Raw genomic sequence first — 25,840 nt, 5'->3', positions numbered from 1 at the left:
ATTTTGGGTGTAATTTTGAACAAGTCAACTTTTGTTCACCATTTGGAGTCATTGAGTTAATAAGTGCATTGTTTGCAGGTTCCTTTCTCTGGTGGAGGAGGTGGAGGGTCAGGAGGTATCCTGCCAGCAGCTAATAAGGGGCAACGCTATGAACATTATCATGCTGTCCTCGACCAAATGCAGCAGCAGAAGGAAAACATTAAAGGCTTTGAGGAGAAAGGCGTAAAGTGGAACATAGAGACAGCGCCTCGGGAACGTGTTTACGGGTACTTTTCCATGTAGTTTACTGAGGAGTATCCACCTGTAGAAACATGAGATCTGAATGCTCTTTTTCTGGGTGAGAAAGAAAATTACTTTTATTTTTAGTAAAACAGAAGATGAACTATTACAAATTTTTGAACGTATGAAACCTTTTCAAATGCATTGCTTTCTATTGCATCTTTTTTAACTACATCCCAAAATCAGCTCAAGTGCTGCCCATTCAGTGCACAGCTTTGAAAATAGTGTGTTACAAAGGTAAATGGAGCAGTTGTGTCAGATTCGGCAAGATCTAAGATCTTTCAAACAGCTCCAGAAAGATCAATTGTTTTCGAGTATTGATTAGAGAGCAATGTTGGCCAAGACAATAGAATTATTGCTTTTTTTTCAGGGTGTAATAAGATCTTAATGCAACTGAAAGTGCAATTACAGGCAATTAGGCCTTCAGTCTAAAGGGTCATCTGATGGATGGCAACTCCAGCAGCTTGGTATTTTGTCACTGCTGTATTAAAGTACACCTACAGTGAAAGAGCTCGAATGCAGTACGATCTCAACACTGCAAGTTGCACACTGCTGATGTGTTTTACACATATTGTAGAATTTAGATGTTGGTTTATTTGCAGCTTGTGAACAACCAAGGTTATCTTGACATTTTTGTATTTTAAAAAGTAAAACTAAATCCCCATCAAATTAGCAACTGGTGGAAGAAAGTTGCTTCACAATTTGAGGCCGTTTGCCTGAGTGTTTCCACCTCAGCTCTTTCACGTGGCTGTCTGATATAATTCCACACCCAGATTCTTCTCCATAACTGTGCAATTTAGTCTACTTGAAGTACGTGTCCTTATAAAATTTGATTTTACTTACTTAATTGGATGAAGTACTTCAATTCTGAGCATATGAAGAAATAAAAAGATAGTAGGCAAATGGATTGCAATAATACGGTGCTTTTTCAAGCTTCAGGTTGTCCAAGTGTTTTATGGCCCAAGTAATTCTTGCAAAGTGCAGTAATATAGAAATGTTTCCTCCTCTTCCTTTGCATTAATCAATGCATCTAATTAATGAGCCAATTGCGTGAGGACAAAGTTTCTTCCTACTTTCTCCAATAAGGTCTATAATGATTTTAAATATCTTCATTGAATTAGGAAGGGAAGCTGGGGTTGGGCAGTAAGATCATGTCTGAACACTGATTATGGGTGAAGGCACATCTTTTGTCTCAATCACGAATGGCCAACTGCTTCACCTCTTGCTCTTCTAAACTTGGGAGATTATAGGCACATTCTGCTTGGTCTCTCCTCAGAGGACAATCCTAAGAATCAATTTGATGAACCTTTGGTGCACTGCCTCTACTGCATGTATATCCTTTCTAGTGTAGGGAGATTAGATTGCTATGTAGTCAACAGGACCCTATATAATTGTACTCATATATTGCAAGAGAGGCCAAAATATTTGATTTCTGAATTGCTTGCAGTACCTGCATGTTAACTTTCAATGATTTTGTACAAGGACACCCGGCCTATCTGCACACCAACATTTTTCAATCTCGTTTCTATTTTTTTCTCTCGAAGTGGATGACCTCACATTTTTCCACATTATCTTCCGTCCTGCTGTGTCCTTACCCATACACTGAATCCATTTGTGTCCCCTGAAGCACTTCTGTATCCTTTGCACAACCCACGCTGCTGCCCAGTTTAGTATCATTAACAAACTTGGATATATTGAATTCGATCCTCTCGTACAAATCATTGATCTGGATTGTAAATGGTTAGAACCCCTTTACTGATCTCTGCTGCACTCCACTGGTCACAGCCTACCAACTTAAAACTGACTTACTTATTTCTGCTGTCTGTTTTCTGTCCATTATACAATCCTCTTTCCCTGACATATTATTCCTAATATAATGCACTCTAATTTTGGACTTAACAATCTTAACAATTTCCCGGTCTAAGGAGGGACAATTTTGCTCACTTTACAGGGGAGTGTCAGCAGCTGCTGGTCCTGGGATTCCAAATGGACCAGGATGTCTCCACCAGTTGCCTTATGCAGAAGCAGTCAGAAGAGAAGTAAAGAGGCTTGAAAATGTGGCCAAGCAAGCAAATGCATATAGGTATGTTGGTGACAGAGATCTTATCTCTCAGCAATCCAATATGAAAACCCATTTAACACAATTTGTATAGGAACACTGCTGGCATGTATTCCCTTTTATACCATTTAGCATGCATTGTTATTTTCTATTATCAATCCCTGCAATTGTTTTTAATTGCTAGTTAATCTGCCAGAGATGTAACCTTTTTATTTGCCTCTCTCAAATGGAAGGATGTTGGTGATTAGGAGTACAGCATTTTTTGTTGATAACTTCAATGGCCTGTAACTGCTGTGCTTCCTTGAATGCATATTACTGCACGTATCTTTCTTCCATCCCCTCCTCACCTATACAGTCACATTTATTTGTGCAGCTCTAAAGATCCAGTTGTCCTCAATACCTAGCAGTCATAGCTGTCTGCCAGTGGCGATCAGACCTTGGCTTCTGAGGTCCTGTCCCCAGATTGCCTAAATACTCAACACTTCTAATACATTTAAAACTATTTAAATGTATTCATCGAGTCATAGACAGAGAGTATGGGAAAAGGCCATTAGGCCCACTGAGTCTCTGCTGATCATTGCCCATCCATTGACACTAATCCTACATTAATCATATTTGTTTTTGATTCTTCCCACATTCTCAAACTTCCCCAGATTTTACCACCAAAGGTAGAATCAGGTTTATTATCACTGACTTGTATGACGTGAAATTTGTTGCTTTGTGGCAGTAGTACAGAGCAAAGGCATAAAAATTGATATAAATTACAAAATAAATAAATAGTGCAAAAAAAAATAACGAGGTAGTGTTCATGGACCGTTCAAAAATCTGATGGCGGAAGGGAAGAAGCTGTCCCCAAATCGTTGAGTGTGGGTCTACAGGCTCCTGTAGCACCTCCCCCATGGTAGTAACAAGAAGAGGGCATGTCCCAGACGGTGAGTGTCCTCAGTGATGGATGCTGCCACCTTGAGGCACTGCCTCTTGAAGATGTCCTTGATGGTTGGGAGGGTTGTGCCCGTGATGGAGCTGGCTGAGTCGACAACCCTCTGTAGCCTCTTGTGATCCTGTGCATTGGAGCCTCCATACCAGGCTGTGATGCAACCAGTCACAATGCTCATCACTGTACATCTATAGAAATTTGCAAGAGTCTTTGGTGACGTACCTTCTTACATGAGCCCAACACATTGATGCAATCACGAAGAGAGCATGGCAGCGGCTCCACTTCATTAGGAGCCTGAGGAGATTTGCTATGTCACCAAAGACTCTTGCAAATTTTTATAGATGTACGGTGGAGAGCATTTTGATGGGTTGCATTAATCAATTAACCTACCAACTTGCATGTCTTTGGGATGTGGGAGGAAACTGGAGAACCCGGAGGAAGCCCATGCAGTCACAAGGTGCAAACAATAACCTGAAGTTGGAATTGAATCTGGGTCTCCGGTACTGTGAGAGAGTGGCTCACAGTATCTATTTATTTATCTATTAAATAAATATCAGTACAGTATCTATATTTATTTTGTAATTTATATCAAATTTTATGTCTTTGCTCTGTACTACTGCCACAAAACAACAAATTTCATGTCATACAAGTCAGTGATAATAAACCTGACTCTGCCCTTGGTGGTAAAATCTGGGGAAGTTTGAGCTGTGCCACTGTGCTGCTCAGTAACATCCTGGCTGATGCTTAAAGTTCTGAAGTTCCAATATTTCTGGGGTTAAGGTTTTTTTTAAGATTATAAAATAACTGAAGTGTGAGATATTTGGATATATTTATACTCATGGTGCTAATAACAGGTTTCTTTAAAGCAGCTTAGTTAATTGAAGCCTAAACATTTTTGTCCAGGCAACGAGGATATGCAGCAGCAGAAAGGGCAAAACAAGTTGAAGAATTTTGGCAGCGAAAGCGGGAAGCTCTACAGAATAAAGCACGTGGTGAAGGACACTTGGTATGAAATTTTTGGTTTCAGCCTTTTTTCACTCAGCTGTTGAAGTGAGGCAGAATGGATTAATCATACATTGTCGGTGCATGTCCACTTCTTTCATAACCTCTTTGCATCTGTACTTCTCATTCCTTTAGTCAGGAAAATAAGCATTTTGTATTATAGTGTCCTTCAATGTGACTACTCAGCTTCTTTTGATCAGTTTATAAATACCATTGGTACTTGTTACTTCGAGGAGTTGTAACACAGATGCATACGAGAGGACATCACATAAGTATGTGAGAGGGAAATTAGTGGAAGGATATCCTGATAGGATTTGGTGGTGCATGAATATTAGCAAGGACCAATTTGGTCAAGTGGCTTGTTTGAATGCTGTTGATTTTGTGAAGCAAGAGTGCACAAGGTTTATGAAATTGTCTAACTCCATTGCAGTGCCAGTCCAGGTTTACAGTGTGCAGAATATCCTTTGGACTTGAGCGTGATATCCATATTCGGTCAAAGCTCACCTAAATATTTGAGAACATGTATCTATTTGAAATATATTAAATTTCTTGGTCAATCCTTACATGCGAGTACATGCATCTCTCCTGAGCCTGAGTGTCCAAATTGTAATCATGCAGTCTAAAAGGGGTCATGTCAGTTCCAGGTGAATACTGCATCAATTGTTGTGGGTTGAGGAACTTCAGCATAACCACAGTAGAACACGCACAATAAGGAGCAGGATTTGGCTTTTTACCCCATCTTTCTCTTTGCTAAAGTCTTGGCTAAGCTCGTACGTCAACTTTTCCATCTTATTCTCCGTGATTCTTTCTGTGTTAAAAATTCTTTCAAAAAGTGTTGAAATGATGTGTAATATTGCCTTGGCTTTTGCATCAACTTTTGAACAAAAGGATTTGATGATGCTGTTCTTGGGACTGGCCGACGTGCTTCAGAACAGCAACTGCCAAATAAGAATATGACTTTGGTTAGAATTCAAAATCCAAAGATGCAAGGCTTAACAATGGTGGGTGGGGAGGGAGGGGTGGGGTGGTTGATAATCCTATATTTTCCATTTTAAAAAATAATTGGCAGGCACGGTAGTGTGGTTAGCGTAACTCTATTACATTGCCAGCGACCTGGGTTCAATTCCAGCCGCTGTCTGTAAGGAGTTTGTACGTTCTCCCCGTGTCTGCGTGGGTTTCCTCTGGGTGCTCCGGTTTCCTCCCACATTGCAAAGACGTATGGTTTAGGAAGTTGTGGGCATACTGTGTTGGCGCCGGAAGCGTGGTGACACTTGCGGGCCGCCCCCAGCACATTCTACGCAAGGATGCATTTCACTGTGTGTTTCGATGTACATGTGACTAATAAAGATATCTTAATTTATCCTAAAGGTTGTTAATTCTTTAATCCAATACTTTGTCTCTCACAAGATAATATGGGATTGGCGTGCACAGTGCAATTTTGGAGGGTTGACTTTTGGCTGTTATGTAACCTTCAAGGACTTGGTTGCATCAACACTTGCTGATAACGCCAGATCGTGAAAGAAACATTGAACAGCCAACATTTTAGAACTGGATTTCGGGTCTTTCTGGAATTCTGACGAAGGGTCTAGAATCTGAAACTTAACTCTGTTTCTCTTTTGTTGATGCTGCCTAACCTGCTGAATGTTTCCAACAACCTTTTTTGTTTTCTAGCCTCTAGTTTTTTTTATTTTGATTTTTGGATCTTTTCAATTTTTTTTCCTCTTGTCCACTAACTGGTCTTGTCTTTTCTGGCGTAGTGTCATAAGACCAGATATCACTGTTCATATGTGTATATCTTATTTCAAATTGTATTGACCATTTACTTTGAACTGATGAATATTCTGTTGAAATATTGAACTATAGTGTCCTTTTTATTCTTCTTAAGTTATTTTCAGGATCTGGATATTGCTGACAGAGCCAGCATTTATTGCTCATCCTGATTTGCCTTCAGGAAAGTGGTGGAGAGCTGCCTTCTGCAGTCCTTCTGGTTAAATCCTCTAATGAAAGTGTTCCCACCATGCTGTTGGATAGTGAGTTCCTGGCTTTTGACCTGGTAATAATTATATTCCCAAGTCAGGGTGGTGTGTGACTTGGAGGGGAAACCCACTGGTGGTTGTATTCCCAGATCCCTGCTCCTCTTGTACTTTGTGGAGGCTGCAGGTTTGGGAGCTGCTGTTGGCATTGCCTGGATGTGTAATTTTGTTGATAGTATGCACTTCAGCCACTGTGCTGGGGAAGGAGAGAATGAATGTTTTGGGTGGCTAATGGAGTGCCAATCAAGTGGAATGCTTTGTTCTCCGTTGAACTGCTTGGGAGTTGGGGCTGCACTTATCCAGACAAGTGTAGGATATTCCATTGTGCTCCTAGCTTGTAGGTTGTAAATGGTGGGAGGACGGGTGTCAGGAGGAGAGCTGCTCACGACAGGATGCTCAGCCTCTGACCTGCTCCTGCAACCACATTGTTTATGCTGCTGGTGAGTTTGGTGAGTTTCTGGTCCATGGTGACTCTCTTTCAATATTAGTGATGGACCACTCCTTATTGGTATGTACTACAGTCACCTCACCTCCTGGAATTCAGCTCTTTGGTCCACATTTGGATGAGCTCTGGAGCTGAGTGGGTACACGGCAGATGATGCAGGAACTTGGAGCAACAAACAATCTGCTGGAGAGGAGCTCAGTGGGTGGAGCAGCATCGGTGGGGTGGGGTGGGGAGGGGAAGCGAAGGAAAGGAACAGGTCCTGATGCAGGGTTTCGACCCGGAACTACGACAATTCCACAAGTGGTCCTTGCACAACCCGAACTGGGCATCAGTGAGCAAGGCTTGTGTTTATTCTCCATTTCTAATTGCCCCTTGAGGAGGTGGTGAGCCACCTACAAGAGGGTATTTGAGAGTCAAGCCCATATGGTAAGTCTGGAGTCACTCATGGTCCAGCAAAAACAAATTTATAAAGGAAGTGCTTTATATAATTTCAGAGTTTTGCAATTAAATATAAAGCAGCATTTAGACATCAAATTTTGACAAACAGATGGTTTCCTTCCCAACATACGGGTCCTCCCCAGCTTATGAACACTCAATTTATGTACAGCCTATGCACGTGAATGAGTGTTTGGGAGAATGGATGGATTTGCTGGCTGCTGTGGGGTGGTAGGCATCTTCTGCTGTGTGGGAACTCTGTTTCCAGCTGCATTTCTGACTTACAAACTGTTCGGGTTATGAACAGTTCACAGGAACAGAACCCTGCTGGAACCTGGGGAGGACTTGAATAGGCATATGGTAGTGACGCAGCAGTTAAATTATCAGCCAGTAATCCAGAGGCATGAACTAACAACACAGAGACCCAAATTCAAATCCCATCACAGCAGTTGTGGAAAGTAAATTCAGATAATAGTCTGGAATTTGGGAAAACAACTGGTGTAGTATAGGAAGGATAACCGCAAGAACAACTAGATTATCGTAAGAATTATATAAAGCACTTGCTTCATGAACTCTGTTCTTTCTGGACAGCTTCTTAAGCTGATGGCTATTTTCGATTTGATTACAGTGAGTCTGCATGTGGGCAGTTGCAAGTACATAGAGAATGTAGAACACTACAGCACAGTACAGGCCCTTCGGCCCACAATGTAGCGCCGACATTTTATCCTGCTCTAAGATCTATCTAACCCTTCCTTCCCACATAGCCCCCTATTTTTCTATCATTCATGTATCTATCTAAGAGTCTCTTAAATGTCCCTAATGTTTCTGCCCCCCCCCCCCCCCCCCCAACCTCTGCCGGCAGTGCGTTCCATGCACCCACCGCTCTGTGTTTTTAAAAAAAAATCAAATCTTGTACATCTCTATCAAGTCACCTCTCATCCTCCTTCGCTCCAAAGAGAAAAGCCCTAGCTCACTCAACCTATCCTCTAAAGCTTCCACATCCTCTCAATTATGAGGCGACCAGAATCATTTATGGTCATGTAAATATTTATGATCTTTTATTCTTTGGTTGTACAGAAATTGCTAATCTCTAATTAATATTAATTGCCCCAACAATACAATATTCTTTGTGCTGCTTGGCAGTGAACTTTCAGAAATCTTTGTGAAAGACTTCATAATGCCTTCAGGAATGACTCGCTACAAGAATAACCTGCTGCAACTCGTACCATGTTATATTCACATCCCATATCCACAAGAAGATGAATCTGCCACTTCACCTGTAGATTTAAAACCACATGTATTATTTTAGTTATTTCAGATTAGGAAATTTTTCAAATCCCTTGCCTGGATCATATAAGCTGTGTGTCATTGGCTGCAGAGACAATGTTGTGCTATGTTGCAAATGCTGATGGGCATTCCAAAATTTTGCTATTGTGAAAGACAAACTATATAATTTATACAAGGCTCTAAGTAGTTGAGATACTATTGTAAATTGTAGGGAGGAGTACTCTAAAGCTCCCAATGGTATCTGCATTGTATGCTAGCTTGTGGAATGGCTGAATCTGTTAAATTAGATTAGGTGCCTTATTTTATTATCTTAATTGTCTTGCATTGAGAAACTTGTGTCATTGTTTTGGTCAGTGGTTGTTTAGCAAGTTAACCCTTCATTTTCCTATTTGTTAGGTGACTTTTGATGGCAATTTATTTTAGAATCTTATATCAAAACAAATCATTTGGTGTTTAAATTGCAGTTTGTAATTTTAAATTATCTCGTGTTACGACATTTTTGGTAAATTAGGTTTCACATTGTATTATTTGACTGTTAGTGTTAAATTTTTGAGAGGGCACGCTCAAGTCTTCCTTCTCTGAAGTAACCAAAATAATACATGTGGTTTTGAATTTACATGTGCTGTGGCAGTCATCTTGGTAAATTGTTTTCTATTGTCACATGTACTGAGGTACAGTGAAAAACTTTTTGTTTTACATGCCATCCATACAGATCATTTCATCACATCAGTACATTGAGGTAGTACAAGGGAAAAGCAATAACAGAATGCAAAATATAGTGTTACAGTTACAGAGAGAGTGCAGTGCAGACAGATAATAAGGTGCATGACGAGGTAGATTGTAAGGTCAGGAGTCCATCTTGCCATCTAAGAGGAACGTTCAATAGTCACATAACAGCAGGATAGAAGCTTTCCTTGAGCCTGGTGGTACATGCTTTCAGGTTTTTATATCTTCTACCTGATGGGAGGGGGGAGAATAGAGAATGTACAGAATGGGTGGGGTCTTTGATTATGTGTAGACAGAATCCATGAGGTGAGGCTGGTTTCCATGATGTGCTGAGCTGTGTCCACAATTCTCTGCAGTTTCTTGCAGTCTCGGGCAGAGCAGTTGCCATTCCAAGCCGTGATGCATCAGAATAGGATGCTTTCCATGGTGCATCTACAAAAATTAGTGAGGGTCGACAAGGACGTGCCATATTTCTTTAGTGTCTTGAAAAAGTAGAGGAGCTGGTACTCTTTCTTCACCGTGGTGTCTCTGTGGTTGGGCTATTGGAGATGTTCACTCTGAGGAACTTGAAGCTTTCAACCCTCTCGACCTCAGCACCATTGACGTAAGCAGGAGCATGTGCACCTTCCTGAAGTCAATGACCAGCTCTTTTGTTTTGCTGACATTGAGGGAAAGATTGTTGTCATGATACCATGCCACTAGGCTCTCTATTTCCTCACTGTACTTCAATTCATCGTCATTTGAGATTCTGCCCATTACATTCTGTCATCTTGTGGATGTGGGATGTGAATATAACGTGGTATGAATTACAGCAGGTTATTCCTGTAGTCTTTCTGAATGCATTATGAACTGCAGTACGACAGCTAAAGAATGTCAGTTCAATTCATGTTGTGTATGTGAGCCCATCTTGTCACCATTAAAAATTAATTCTTCCATCTTCCACCCTGTCACTCGTTCTGTTTCTTGTCTCTCTCGCTAACTCCTTTCTGACCCTACCCCCTCCACTCCATCTGTTCCCATTAGTTCCTTATCCTATGTCCACAATATCTGTGTAAAATCTTCTCCTTACTTGATCTGTCTACTTATCTATTGCCAAAGATGCAACTTGCTCCACACTGACCTCTGCTGCCTGTATTTGTTTCACCTTTAACATCTTGTTCTATTTGTCCTGTACCTCTCTGCCGATCATTGCCCCCCACCATCTTGTTTAACCCTCACCTTTCCTTCTGTTATCATTTTACTCACTCTTTTCCCCTTCTTTTTACTTCCCATTAATCACCCCTTTTTGCTGCAGCTCATTGGCTGCTGTTTCTTGGTAAGAAATTAACTTTTTCCCTTCAACAGTAGGAGGGAGTGCCAGTTGCATGAATGTACCGGTTGCTTGAGAATTGCTCAAAAAACCATCAGGGTTCATTACACACTAGTATTCTATGCTTGCATATTTAAATAAATTGCTGAACTATATGCCCTCTCCTTACCTTTTAAGTAACAATGTTTTACATTGCCATTCTATATTTTAAAAGTAAACAGTATTAATGTAAAATAAATCAAAAGAATAACCGTACTCACCATCACATGGTGCCAAATCTTCAAAGAGGATGCTGCTAATCAGCACACAACCTCACTGCCTTTGTGTATAAAAGTAAATAACGTCTTTTCACACTTACTTTGCATTACACCTAAAATAAAATTCTCTGTTCGAGCTTATTTTCATAAAAACAAAACAATCATATCGGCTCTGCAAAGGCTTTCGGGAATAGCCTGGGCATAACTTTGTGAGAAGGCTGGACTAGGCTACCACTCAAACTGAAATCACTCAATTCTAACTATCAAAATTTTGAACAGGCAGGGAACTGTGGTGGATATTGTCCACGTGCAGGCAGATGTACAATTTAAATTGGCATCATGGTCAGCATGGGCATGGTGGGCCAAAGGGCCTGTTCCTGTGCCATGTTATAAAAAGGCAGTGTGATTTATTTGCTGTGTTCTGGTTACTCATGTTATTTCATCAGGTTCAACAGAACTTTTGAGTGAATTTGAAAACTTGGGATGTTTAGGTTTATTAGCTGCCTTGACTAGATCCTCATGCCTGCCTGCCTTTCATGCAAAAAGTATGAGTGAAGGTGAAACTGCAATGCAGTTTGAGCAAAAAAGGAGAAAAGTGTACAGTGGAATTCCTTGGGGGTCAGTGTTAGGACCACTGGGTTTCTTAATGTATGTTAGGACTTGGGTTTGTAGGGTGCGGTTTCCATATTTAAAGAGAGCGCAAATTCTGGGGTTGCAGTGAACTGTGAAGAGGACTTCAAGGAGGTGCACATGGGTGATTGAATAGGTGGCAGATGTAATACAATGCTGAGAAATGTGAAGTGTTACATTTTAATTGGAAGGATGAACAGAAGAAATAAAAACCAAACGAAAGTCTAAAAGCAGTATGGGAATAGAGAGAGCTGGGGGTATATGCTCAGAGATCATTGAAAGGCATAGGGCAGTTTGAGAAAGCAGTTAAAATGCACATGGGATTCTGGGTTTAATAAAGAGAGGGAAATGGCACAAGAACAAGAAGATCTTAATGAACATTGGAAACACTGGTTTGGTTATAGCTGGAGTATTGTATTGAGTTTTAGCCAGCACATCTCAGGAAAAATGTTGCGGCTTTGGAATGGGTGCAGAAGATGTTTAAATGACTTGGACAGTGAGGGATTTCGACAATATGGCTGCATAGGAGAAGATGGATTTCCTTGGAGCTGGTTGTGAGGAGATCTGATAGAGGGTTAAAATCATCAAGGTGACTGACAGAGTAGATAGAAACTGTTCCCATTCTACATCCTTAATAACTAGAGCATGTAGAATGAAGTCCAATGGCAAAATAATTAAACTGCCATGAGGAAATTTTTTCTGCACAGTGAGTGGTTAAGATCTGGAATGCACTGCCAGGGTAGATGCGGAGGCAGATTCAATTGTGGTCTTTAAATTGAAAGTACGGCACAAGAACAGGCCCTTTCCCCCCACAATGTCCTTCTTCCCTGTGATCCATATCCCTCCATTCCCTGGATATTCATGTGTCTAACAGCCTCTTAAACGCCACTATCGTATCTGCTTCCACCACTACCCCTGGTAGCCCATCCCAGACACCCACCATTCTCTGACTGCTTCTTTAAAAAAAAAACTTGCTCTGCACATCTTTAACCTTTCTCTCTCTCACCTTAAATGCATGTCCTCTAGTACTTGACATTTCCATCCTGACTGCCTACCCAATCTGTGCCTCTCATAATTTTATGAACTTCTGTCAGGTCTGCCCTCAGCTTCCAGTACTCCAGAGAAAACAACACAGGTTTGCCCAACCTCTCCTTGTAGCTCATACCCTCTAATCCAAGCAACATCCTGCTAAACCTCTTCTGTACCCTTTCTAAAGCCGCCATAACCTACCTGTCATGGGGCGGCCAGAATTGCTCTCAAGGATAGAAGTTGCAGGGATGTGGGAGAGGGTGAGAGAGTGGGGCTAGTTGTGTTGCTTTTGCATTGAACCATCTCTGACACAAGAGGCCTACTTCCATGCTGTAACCATTCAATGATTCTGTTAACTTGTGCAATCTTAGTGGGTGTGAACACTTTGTAAACTTGTACCCTTATTGAGCATATTCTATAGTGCTTGGAAGTGAAGTACTTCATCTAAATCATCAAGCTCTTCCTGAGTGTGTCTGCTTCCAGAATTGATGTTTCAGTTTATCAGCCTTGGTTGAACTCAAATTGTTTGAATGGAATTGATGTGACCAAATGTTTCTGAAATTGTCTGAGGGACCTGGATTTTGATTATTCCATGTAGGAGCACTTGTAGGATATTTAAAATATGACAGGAACTCTGAACAATTCGCTATTCTACCTTCTGTATTTGTACTTGCCCACACTTCATTTACTTTTGAAGAGATGAAGACAAAAAAATTAGTATCTTGTGGATTGTTGCCAGATTTTGTAGAAGGATACTGCCCCTTTAGTTGCATTCCAAAGTGATGGAGTGAAGAGCAATACCACTTCAGACTGAGATCGTAAATATGGCCTGCCAAATAACCATCACGTCAGGAACTAACCTGGAGGAAAATTAATGCTGAAATTCTTCCCCACACGTGATCAATTTGGCTGAGCCCCTTAACAAAGCACATTAGGATACACTTGGTTTCTATGGCCAATAGAAATTGACTGCAGTATTTGAGCTGTACAATAAATATTTCATTCTGCCTGCCAAAGAAATGGCTGTTAACATCTTAAAACCTTATTCCCAGCACGAGGTGACTCTGCAGTCTGAAATGCAAATCTCTTGGGTTTTGGCTACTGTCCGTCCTTAACTATTTCATGTGCATACTTTGGTTAAAAATCTGTCCATAATGGAGGGATGATTCATGTGGAGATTTTTCCAGATTGTTGTTGCTTTTTGGCATCTGAATAGCTTGCTAATAATAGTGATGTTACAGAGCTTTTGTTGCAGTTGGATGCAATGTACATATCTGCTAAGTGGGAGGAATAATCACTATTTTGGTTGGGATTAAAGCTCTTAAACTGATTTTGAAAGGAAGGTAGCTCTGTATATAAAATTGGATTTTCAGATCACCTGATTAGAGGTGTCTAGACACTGAGTGACAACGTGGGTGATATACTGTAGGTCAGAATGACTTTCCAACTTGTGCTTCAGTTCAGCAGGCTTGATGTTTGTAAAGTGCTATTTTAAAGTGTTGCCTTCAGATGGATGAATCTTGCATCCAAACACAAATGCCTACATCTCGACAAAAATCTGCAAATTGGAAATATCAAGTGCATGAGTCTTCATGGTGTCCAGACTTGAAAATATTATGCACTCTTATTTGTATCAATGATAATTAGCTGCTCCAAAGTTTTTTCAATATTGCAAGTCAGTGGTGGACACTGAACTTTTTGACATTGTTTTTGTTTTGAGCATTTGCTCACATACCCCCATAGTAAATTCAGGGATTCCCACCACCGCAACCCCCCCCCCCCCCCCCCATTTTTCCCTTTAACCCAACTACTTTCTTGTCCTTTTGAGCTGAAGCAATATTAATCCATTTGAATGTTTCCTGTTTGTTTCTGTGCCCATGTCCTAAGCTGCATCAAGTCTTGTGCATGCATCCTTCCTGTGCTTGACAGTCTGAGTTGGCTTCTGGTTAAGCCTTTCTTTTTTTTTGAAATTTTGCTCCCTCATTTTTAGATCCCTTCATGGCCTTGTGCTCATCTCTGTAATATGCTCCAACCTTAAACGTTCTTAGATGTCTATAAACCTCCAACTCTGGTGGCCTCGTGATTATCCTAGGGTTTAATTTTTCCATTTAATATTGAATTTGTTGACAGCAACCAACCACAACCCCAGCTTCCCTCTTCCCCAGCTTTGAGATTTTGCACAATTCCCCGCCCACCCCACCTCTCTTACTTTAATTTGTATAACAAAACCTATCCTACATTCCTGCTTTGACAGAGTCACAAGCAAAGATCAAATTTTGCTTGGCTTCACTCCTAGTGAGGAATGTGAATGGGGCAATAATTATTTATTCAATTGATAATTAATCATTTTGCTCACTAACTATATCCATTGGTAAATAAAATTTAACATGGGAATAGGGGTTTGCACTTGTATTCCCACAGGGAACTTATTACTAATACTCTATCCTGCACCTAAAACTGAGCATTCTTCATGTGTGGACTCATTGGGTGAGAAAGATGTTCTGTCACTTTAAATTTAATCACTAAAGCTATGTCAGTTGATTTCTTTAAGTTTAGTGTTCAGAGATAAATCTGGTAATTCTATTCTTGGGTTTAAAGGGTATGTCAGATTATATCTCAATCAGAGTAAATATTAATTTGACACGAGTGGTTTTGAAGTAAATTCTTATGAAGTTTTATTTTCTTAAAGGACCAGTGATACTGTCATTTTTCCTTGCTGAACTTGCATTTTAATATTAACTGACCACATAGTATTGAATGTTTGTTTGGGCACTTTTTAAGAAAGCAGGGTGTGTATAAAAATTTAACCCATTGAATGGTAAACAGGGGATCCTGCAAAACCTGGCAGCTATCTATGGAGGCAGGTCCATTTCAACAGGAAGAGGAAAATCCAGAACCAAGGAGGAAGAGGTAGGAGGCCTGCATGTTTCTCATCTTCATAAAGCCAGTGGCGTTGTTCTGTCAGCATGCATTCTGAAGATTGCACGTTCAGTTCAAGCTAGGGAAGTAACTACCTACTTTGTATTCTTCCAATTTAAATTATTTAATTTAATCACAGTGGGTGCTTCATACAGTGTGAATGTGTTTTGTCTTGCAATTGTGCAGGAATCTGCAAGGATTTATATGTTGATAAGAATTATTGCAATTTGAATAGGGAAAAAATGTTCATTCTAATTCATGCTGTTGATCTTGATGAGCTGCTTAAGTGTATGCAGATACTACCACTAAGTACTGTTGTGCTGTAGTCATACAATCAGCATCCCATGCTTCCACACGAAGAAATACGAAGGTTTTATAATTGAATTTTTTTTGAGGAAGTGACGAAGATGATTGATGAAGGTAGGGCAGTGACAGTATTGTCTACATGGCTTTTAGTAAAGCATTTGACAAGGTCCCTCATGATCGGCTGGTCCAGAAGATTAAGTCACATGGGATCCATGGTGAGTTGGTAAGTTAGATCCAAAATTGGCGTGGTCATAGAAATCAGAGGGGAGTGGTGGAGGAATGTTTTTCTTGCCTGGAGGTCTATGACAAGTGTATTATGCAGGAGCCAGTGCTGGGACCTCTATTGTTTGTAATATATATGAATGATTTGGATGAAAGTGTAAGTGGTCTTATTAGGAAGTTTACAGATGACACACAAATTGGTGGAGTTATGGATAGTGAGGAAGCTTGTCAAAGGATTCAGCAGGATGATAGATCAGTTGGAAATTTGGGCGGAGAAATAGATTTTAATTCAGACAAGTGTGAGGGCTTCTTGGAAGGTCAAATGTAAAAGGCAAGTATACATTAAGTGATAGGACCCTAAGGAACATTAATGGATCTTTGGGCCAAGTCCACAGCTCCCTGAAAGTGGCAACACAAGTAAACAGAGTGGTAAAGAAGATGCACAGCTTGGTTGCCTTCATCAATTGGAGGGCTAAGTATAAAAGTTGGCAAGTTGTATTGAAGATGTGTAAAGTATTGGTTAGGCCAGTTCCAGCCACTGCTGTAGAATGTGGAGGCTTTGGAGAGGATGCAGAAGTTACCTAGGATGTCATCTGGATTAAAGGTTGTTAGCTGTAAGGAGATGTTGGGCAAACTTGGATTGTTTTCTCTGGAACACTGGAAGGTGGAAGGTGAGGGGCAACCTGACAAAGGTATATAAAATTCTGAGAGACAGAGATAGGGTAGACTGTTCCGCCCGCCCCCCCCCCCCCCCCCACCCGGGTGAAAATGTCAAATACTGGAAGACATAGGTTTAAGGTGAAAGGGGAAACTTTAAAATAGACTTGTAAGGCACTTTTTTTACATTGGTGCCTGGAATGCACGGCCAGGGGAGGTGGTGCGAGTAGATAAGATAACAACATTTAAGAGGCATTTAGACATACACATGAACGAGCAGGGAATAGAGGGATACAGAGCATATGTATACAGATGGGATTAGTTAGATTGGCATCGCGGTCACGCAGACTTGGTGAGCTGAAGGGCCTGTTCCTGTGCTGTTCTGTTCTGTGTTCTAACTCCCTCAAGCTCAAACGTTGAACAATTGAGTCTTTTTTAAATAAAGAACCACTGGTCGTTGAGATATGCAGGCCAGCAAGCATCCAATTTCAATTTCTGAGTTGAGTTTGCTGATTGCTATCTGTGGCAAAAGAATTCTGACTTTGTATCATCGGCTTAGTCTAGAAACGTGAACAATGTCTCGCATTGATATTAAATAACCTCATATGAGTGTCTGCACGTGAGAGGATTGGATTGACTTTAATGTCTCTGCTTTTCTCCAATAATGCATGCCCAATGCTATTTGTGAACTACCAGATGGTGCCTGGTGCACATGAATTGTATCTCAACAATGAGTTAAAGCTTCCATGGAAAAGTTATGAAGAGCAGTAAATGCTTAACTATTTGCATCATGTAATACCAATTAATAGACTAACAAGGAAACTTTTTTAGATGAATTTTTTTTTCCATTTGGGTTATGTAATTTAACATCCAGCGTATTCATGACACAGAGTCAGAATGTAGTAAGAACTTAGCTTTGGCTAAGAAGTCGCACTTGCAGGTCAGCCAAGGCTTGTAGGTAGTTTTCTTGAAAATTAAGCCTAAGACCACAATAATGAAATTTCAGTATAGAATTGATCCTGACAGTCTCATTGCAATACTGAGGGCCTGTTGCACAGTCAGGGTGTCGTGTTCAGGTGAGTTAGAAAATTGAGCCCTCAATGCATGCAGAAGATCCAATGCCACTATTTTAAACTATTGCCTCAATTAGCTATGAATACCAATAAGAAGTTTAATTGATTATTTACCTCACTGCTGTTCTGAAGACTTTACTCTGTACAATTGCAACTGCATACTGGATACCAAAACAAACTTCTTCACTTTTGGATGTCCCAATGTTGTGAGAAATACTACATCAATGCTATTTTTTTTCCTGCTTTCTTAAAAAATTGATGAGTGAGGATTCATCACCATGTTCGAGCAGAGCTGCGGCCCCGCAATTTTATTCTGCTGCTTTCAATTCGGTAAACTCACTTTAGTGTTGGAAGATGCCAACCAAATCAGCACTCACTGAATGGATGAAAGTGAAATCAAATGAGAGAGTCCTGAATGATCTACTCCAGTATACTTCTTGGCTACCAAATAAGGAGATCCACTGACAGTGACTAAATTGAAGCCCAACCCCATGTCTTTTTGCACACAGGATACTATCTTGCAGGGCTGCAGACCAAGAGCTAGTCTTTGCATTTATGACTGGCATGCATCTGATAAGCTGAATGTTCCCTTCTGTGCCATAAAATTCTCTGACTTTATCACTAAGCTAGTGAGTAAAGAAAAATAAGGTAAAGAAGGTCTCTACTCCATGTCATTTAAAAAAAAATCAATGGAAATGTGTTCAATTTACAGTCTTAGTTCAGTGCTGTGGGTTTGAATTGAAATTGCTGTAGTTATTCCAAATTGCGCATCTGCACAGGACAGTGAAATACAGTTTCACTGCAGAGAGCAGCTGAGATTGATACACCAATAATCGTTACTGTTCATATGGTGGATTATAAACTTCAGTGATGTGGAAAATAGTTTTTTATTCCCAGTATGTTGAGACTGTGTTACAAAACTTAGAATTGCGTTTTGCTGTGTACGAGGCACGAGTTTAATTTTCAGTTCTTCGTTGCAGGGTGTAGGAATTGCTGGCCAGGTCAGCAATTATTGGCTATCCCTAATTACCCTTGAGGTTGTGTTGGTGAACCACCTTCTTAAATTTCCATTTGGTGAAGATCTTCCTCGAGTACTATTGGGAAGGGAGTTCTCCATTATTATATTTCCAAGTCAAGATAGTCTACCACTTGGAAGAGAATTTGCTCGTGATGATTGTCTCATGCCCTGCTGCCATTTTTTTTCATTCTCGGTGGAGAGGCCATAGATCTTAACCACTGTTGCTGGCCAAGTGGAGCAGGAGTAATTTCCTGCAGGCAACTCATGGCCTTCTGTCACCTGCAACCCACTTCTCCTCCAGCTTCCTCACTACCCCTCCTCATTGCAGGCCTCCAATTGCCAACCAACTCCTCCTTTCTGCATCAGGAAGTCTTTCTTCTTTCTCTTTCCACTGGGCAATTAACCCTCATCATCTTGCTGGCGAACATCCCCAAGGGACCCACACGTATCCCTATTTGTTTCAGCTCATGGTCTTATTCTTGGCAGATGGGAATGCCATGACTTCTAAGTACCCCTCCAAGTCAAATCACCTTGACTTAGAAGTGTAGCACAGGTCCTTCATTGTTTTGAGACCTAAATGCTGAGACTCCCTTTAGCACAACATTATGGGAACGCCTTCACTAGAAGGACTGCAGGTGTTCAAGAAGTTGGTTGACCAGACCTTCTCAAGAATGATTGGGCAGTAAATGTGAAATGTGTTCATATATAATGTCATTGTTACAGAATTAGTGGAGGTGTCCTGAAGGAATACAGATTTTTACTCGAAATTCAAGAATTTGGAGGGCATTAGGAAGATGGAGCTTGCAAATTGCTGCATTGATCGTGTGGAGTGTCCTTTTGTTTCGAAAATCAATCAATGTGTGATCATGAAATTTGGCTGACAATAAGGTTTGGGTTTCTTCTGGGGGAAAGAAAAACAACTATTTGCTTATTTTCATTTTTTTTGCCAGCCTTTTGCGCTTAATTATTGGTATTTGCTTGTCCTTGTGCTTCTGCCAAAATCTCTTAATTTCTCTTTCAGTTTTTACCATTCAAATTCAGAATTGCGGAATGCCTTCTTGACTTTGCTTTGGTGTATTGTGATAATGTGCTACAGCTAAGTATTGTTTCAATGATGGCATTGCTCACCATTCTGAATATTTTTTTTTGCCTGATCCTCAGCATGTGAAATTCAGCCCTGTGAATGCTGTCAGCATATGTAAAATTATGTACACTTATAGTATGTATGAAAAATTGTGTCATTCACTTGAATTCATAAAGTTGGAATCAAAAACCACTGGGCATTTCTTAATTTAAAATGTTGCCTAAATACATTAATGAATGCATTGTTATCATATAGCAAATAACTTTGCAGTCAATGCTTTTGAAGGCCATTTTTCAGAGATTTAAGGACCAGTTTTACTCTGTGGGTCAATTTGCACTTCATTGAAACTTAAATATTTAATTTTAACTCTGCTGTTGCTCCCATTGATATACAAGACAGTACCCCAATGTACATAATCTGGGTTTACTGGCGAAGAATCCTAATGTTGGTTTTGACTTTTGCTGTTGCATGATGCAGAATCTATTGCATGGGAGACCTTTTGCTGGTTCAGAGTTGAATACTAAACGATAGCCCCTTGATATTTGGAAATACTTTACTGCAAGGTGGGGGAGGACGGTAAAACATTTCTGCTACTTATTCCAACAACAGTTGATAGTTATAGGAACAGAGTGAAGAATACAACATTGGGAATTGAAGAGGCGTCTGTTCACTTCAAAAGGAACTGAGAATTTGGTGAACCCAAGCGTTGGGCAGAGGAATAGAAAATACAAAAGCAATACAAGAAGTGACAGCAAAGAAAATACTTCTGTGGTTCTCAATAGAAATTTAACATTGAACCCAGTCTTCCTGTATATTTCCAGTTATGGAGGAAAGAGTTTTTTTTATATTTTTAATTATAAACTTAAGCAATCAAGATGCAGAGTAACCTGTTCATAAAGACCTGATAACTTCAGCCTGGTATAATATGTATTTATTTCTTTAGGAGTACTTGGTGAGACTCCGACAAATAAGACTGCAGAACTTCAATGAAAGGCAGGAAATTAAAGCGAAACTTAGAGGAGAAAAGGTAAGCCAAAAGTTCCTGGCCACGTTCTCCAGATTCCAGCATCTGCAGTCTCTTGTATCAGTCAAAAGTTCCTGTTTATTGTAAAGAAAGACTTGAACAAGAACACAAGAAAACAGCAGGAGTAGACTACCAGGCTCCTTAAGCCTGCCCTTGCCATTCAATATGATCAACTCCTCTTCTGTGCCAGTTACCCATAAATATGTAGATTAAAATTGCAGTTCCCTTCAAATGTGTCCTAGATATTGACCCATTTATGCCCTGTCCCATCAAGTTTAGGGGAACTATTAGTATTGGTTTATTATCGTCAATTGTATCGAGGTACAGTGGAAAAACTTTTTGCATACCATTCGTACAGATCAATTAATTACACACTGCATTGAGGTAGTACAGGGTAAAAACAATAACAGAATACGGAGTAAAGTGTCACTGCTACAGGGAAGTGCATTGCAGGTGGACAATAAGGCGCAAGGTCAAACAAGGTAGATTGTGAGGTCAAGAGTCCATCTCATCGTATAAGGGAACCGTTCAGTAGTGGGATAGAAGCTGTCCTTGAGCCTGGGGGTATGTGCCCTCAGTCTCCTGTATCTTCTGCCTGATGGGAGAGGGGAGAAGAGAGAATGTCCCGGGTGGGTGGCGTCTTTGATTATGCTGGCTGCTTCACCAAGGCAGCGAGAGGTATAGACAGAGTCCATGGAGGGGAGGTTGGTTTCCATGATGTGCTGGGCTGTGTCCACAACTCTCTGTGGTTTCTTGCGGTCCTGGGCAGAGCAGTTGCCATACCAAGCTGTGATGCATCCAGATAGAATGCTTTCCATGGTGCATCGATAAAAGTTGGTGAGTGTCAAAGGGAAAATGCCAAATTTCTTTAGCCTCCTGAGGCACTGGTGAGCTTTCTTCACTGTGGCATCTACATGGTTGGACCAGGACAGGCTATTGGTGGTGATCACTCCAAGGAAATTGAAGCTCTCAACCCTCTTGACCTCCGCACCATTGATGTAGACAGGTGCATGTACACTGCCCACTTTCTTGAAGTCAACGATCAGCTCTTTTGTTTTGCTGACATTGAGGGAAAAGTTGTTGTCATGACACCATGTCACTTAGCTCTCTATCACCTTCCTGTACTCTTGACTCATTATTTGAGATGCAGCCTACTACAGTGGTATCATCTGCAAACTTGTAGATGGGGTTAGAGCAAAATCTGGCCACTCAGTCATGAGTATATAGGGAGTAGAGTAGAGGGCTGAGGACGCAGCCTTTTGGGGCACCAGTGTTGAGAATAATCGTGCTGGAGGTGTTGCTGCCTATCCTCACTGATTTGCGGTCTGTTGGTCAGAAAGTCAAGGATCTAGTTGCAGAGGGAGGTGTTGTTATTCCTAGCCATGAGTTCTTTCCCCTGCTATTGATTTCAATCCAAACTGATTCTGTATCACTATCCACTGTCCGTATATCGTGACTCAACATGGTTCTGATTGCTTCCTTGATTAACAAGGCTACCCTGCCTCCATTCTCTTTTGGCCTGTTCATTTAGAACATCATATAACCTGGAATATTGAACACCCAGTCCTGGTTACCCTGCAACCACGTGTCTGTAATTGTTATTGGATCATACTTGTATGTTGCTATCTGTACTGTCAGCTCCTCTGTCTTTTTGCAAATACTGCATGCATTCAAATAAACATAGGTTTTTTTGTATAGTTTATACTAATTCTGGATTTGCTCAGTGTTCAAACTTCTATTTACATATTTTGTTCCAGTCTTTTTCGTGTTGCTTGACAACTTCCCCCTCACTATCCAATGCCACCACTCTCATTTCCTCTTGATTTACTAAACATCCTGTTCCTGGAGTTGACCCCTCTCCTATGGAGTTTAAAGCCCTGTCTACAACAACATTCATGCAATTCACCTGGACACTGGTCGCACATGATTCAGGCATTGGTGCCAGTGTCCCGTGTCCACACTCTTGTGCAATACGGTGTTACATACATCCAAATTGTTATCTGCCATTAAGCCAACAAGAGCACATTGTGGAAGTGTTTATAATTTTAGGCCATTTACACAACGGGCAGGAATGGGGCATGTGTTCAAGAACAGTAAATGTACGTAAATAAGAATACTCAAAGTTTTGAAATCTGTCAAACAATAATGAATTTGCTTATTCATATAATTTAGTGCGACAGTGATGGTTCTGATGGACAGGAATCCAGTGACGAGGCTGAGTTCAAACGCAAGAAAATTGAAGCACTAAAGGTAAGATTTGGAAGACTTTTGTTTCTCCAAAACTTATGATTTTTATGTGGATAGCTAATTACTAAAATGGGGGACTTGATCTCCAGGGTACTATTTTTATAGTTTCAATTATTTGAATCGTATATCTTTTATTCACTCATGGAAAGTGAACCCACGTCTTAAGTGAGCATTTATTGCCTTATTTATCATTGAGAAGGTGTTGGTGAGTTGCCATCTTGAAATGCTGAGGATATTTAATTAGAAAATTCAAGGATTTTGTACCAGCAATGATGGAACAGCCATACATCTCCAAGTTAGGATAATGTGTGTTTGTAGTGACAATGTTGCATCTGCTGGCTTCTCTTGACCTTTCCCAGTGGTAGAGGTCACACAGTTTAGAAGGTGCAATCCATCTTGCTGATAGGGTATATTGTTGCTATGATATCCACTGGTTGAGGGAGTGCATATCTCAGGATCTTACATGGGTGTCAATCAAGTTGGCTGCTTGGTCTTGCAGTGTGTGAAGCTGTTTGCATGTTATTAAAGCTGAACTCATCCAGGTAAGTTGATCACACCTGACTTGTATCTTCTAGACTATGGAAATGCCTTTTGGAAATCAGGATTTACATTACCCAATGCTGAATGCTCAGTTTCTGACTTGGTCTTGAAAGTGCAGTATTTATACAGTCATATAGCAGAGAAACAGGCCCTACAACCCACCATGTCTATACTGGCCATCAAGCACGGATCAATACTAATCCCATTTACCAGCACTAGTCTGTAGTCTTTTACATGTTGGCTATTCAATGGACTGTCTGGATATTTAAATATTGTGAGAGTATCTGCCTCTGGCACCCATTCAGGATTCCAACCAACCTTTAGTGACAAAGTCCTTCCTCCCCTTAATCATGTGCTATCTGTTGTGTGAGGAAGTTTCCTGGTGCCATATCTATGCCCCTCACAATTTTGTGCACTTCTATCAAGTCTCCCTTCAGCACCTCCTGTCCAAGCACAGCATTTCCAATCTCTTCCCGTAACTGAAGCCCTCCAATTCAGGCACCGCCCTAGTGAATCTCCTCTGCACCCTTCCCCGTACAATCATGTCCTTCTACCACTGTGGCAACCAGAACTCCACATAGTACTCCAGCATGGCCAAAACAATGTTTTATAAAGTTGTCGCATTGCCTCCCAGCTCTTGTATTCAGTGCCCCAGGGAATGACGGCAAGTACCTTGTATGCTGCCTTCACCACTTTATATATTTGTGCGGACTTGGGCATGTACACCAAGGTCCCTCTGTTTCTCAATACTCTCTAGGACCTCCCAAAATGCATCATCTTGCATTTACCAGAATTATATTTTGACCATCTTCAAAAAAGGCAGGTAAATCTGCAGTTAATACAGAGGGTCTCCGTATTGTCTGCCATAAGGAACATTATCTTTGGGATCCTCCTTAACTGCCTTCTCCCAGCAGCTGGAGAACGGCTCCCCAAATTCCTTTGTAGATTCCATCCATTCAGAGGCACAATAGACATGATATCCACCATGTGTCAACTCCAAAACAAAAGCAGTGAATGGTACTATACACATGGCCTTTTTTTGACCTTGCGAAGACCTTTGACTTCATCAGTCCAGAGGAACTGTGGAGCATCCTTCAGAAATTTGTCTCCACCTTATGTCTACCACGTACTACCATACGAATTGTGATCTTATCCAAAAGGTCCACAACAGACCCATGCCCAATGAAGACTGGTGTTATGCAAATATACAAGATTGCCCAACATTTTGTCTCCAACAACCTTCCTACTGGAATGAAGCTAATCAATAGAACAAATGGGAAACTGTTGGATCTACAGTACATTGCTTTTGCTCCAGAACCTGATGACGGATCACATTGTTTGAATGCCTGACTCTACTGAAACACTCTGCACAAGTTGCTGTCATGACAAATGATAACTGGAAGAGCAAAGGAAATGCTTCGAAGATGTTCTGAAAAACTGTAGCATCCTTACTGATTTGTGGGGAATCCCTGGCCCACGACTGTTCCAAATGGAGGACCACGAGAGATGGCACAGAGAAGTTCGAGTCTTTTCAGTGGTGAAGCCCAACAAAAGTGGCAGAAAGAAACACCAGCTTCCATTATGTCCAGCTCACAAGGTACATTCCATCCCACGCATGACAAGTCTAGATCCCATGTTGGCTGCTTCAGCCACCTCATAAACCCACATTGCTGGTGTCCTCCTTGACCTTGAGGGACTGCCTAAAACTTTGACAAATTAGTTGAGATGAGTTGACTTTGTTGTTGAGCTCTCTGCCAAGGGAAATTGGCTTTTCTTGCCTTCTCATAATTTTATACCTTGACTAAATTTCCACATTTAGGTTAAAGAAAGTAATTTCAGACTAACCAATCTGTTCTCAAAACGAACATTCTCCAGGCAATTTCTTTGTAAGTCCCCTCTTTCTTGCAAAGTCATGACCAGAATGATAGTCTGGCAGTGGCCTCTGATGTGCTTTAGACAATTTTTCTAGGATTCTCTGTCATTTCATCAACTGCTACCTCTATATTAAGGCGGTTATCCTCACTTCTCTGGCATTTAGTGCCTTTACTAATTTCTTTGTCATAATTACACAAAGGTCCAGAGACTTGCTGTTATCAGCTAGTTCTGTTGCTCTTTGGAAAGTCTTTTTAAAATTCTGTCACACTCCTTTTGGTGATTCAAGCTGTGGAGTCTTCTGCCTTTTTGGCTCAATTTAAAAGATCGCTGCTTCTATTTCAAGAAGAGCAGGGGGCCGTGTGAATCCTGACCATCTTCCCACCTCGCCCATCATTCCACCTCACCCAAGAAGTAGATCATCAGATGCAATTTGGAGACACGACACTG

At 40.8% G+C, this 25,840-nt stretch overlaps 1 protein-coding gene across 8 annotated transcripts in view; it reads left to right on the top strand.

Moving 5' to 3' along the window:
* The window catches only part of nek1 (NIMA-related kinase 1), a 119,811-nt gene that overhangs the window by 39,470 nt on the left and 54,501 nt on the right, over positions 1–25,840 (top strand). For 6 of the 8 annotated variants that reach the window (XM_052019753.1, XM_052019748.1, XM_052019749.1 and 3 more), the window contains 6 exons: positions 79–266; positions 2,231–2,362; positions 4,179–4,281; positions 15,255–15,338; positions 20,651–20,734; positions 22,904–22,981. In XM_052019753.1, coding sequence (XP_051875713.1) covers positions 79–266; positions 2,231–2,362; positions 4,179–4,281; positions 15,255–15,338; positions 20,651–20,734; positions 22,904–22,981 — 669 coding nt within the window. The remainder of the gene's footprint in view (positions 1–78; positions 267–2,230; positions 2,363–4,178; positions 4,282–15,254; positions 15,339–20,650; positions 20,735–22,903; positions 22,982–25,840) is intronic. The other 2 variants (XM_052019754.1, XM_052019752.1) reach the window with 1 other exon arrangement.

Source organism: Pristis pectinata, chromosome 7 (genome assembly GCF_009764475.1).
Source record: "Pristis pectinata isolate sPriPec2 chromosome 7, sPriPec2.1.pri, whole genome shotgun sequence".
NCBI lineage: Eukaryota > Metazoa > Chordata > Chondrichthyes > Rhinopristiformes > Pristidae > Pristis > Pristis pectinata.
The sequence above is the reverse complement of the archived record's forward strand: the minus strand, read 5'-3'. Positions and strand labels throughout refer to the sequence as shown.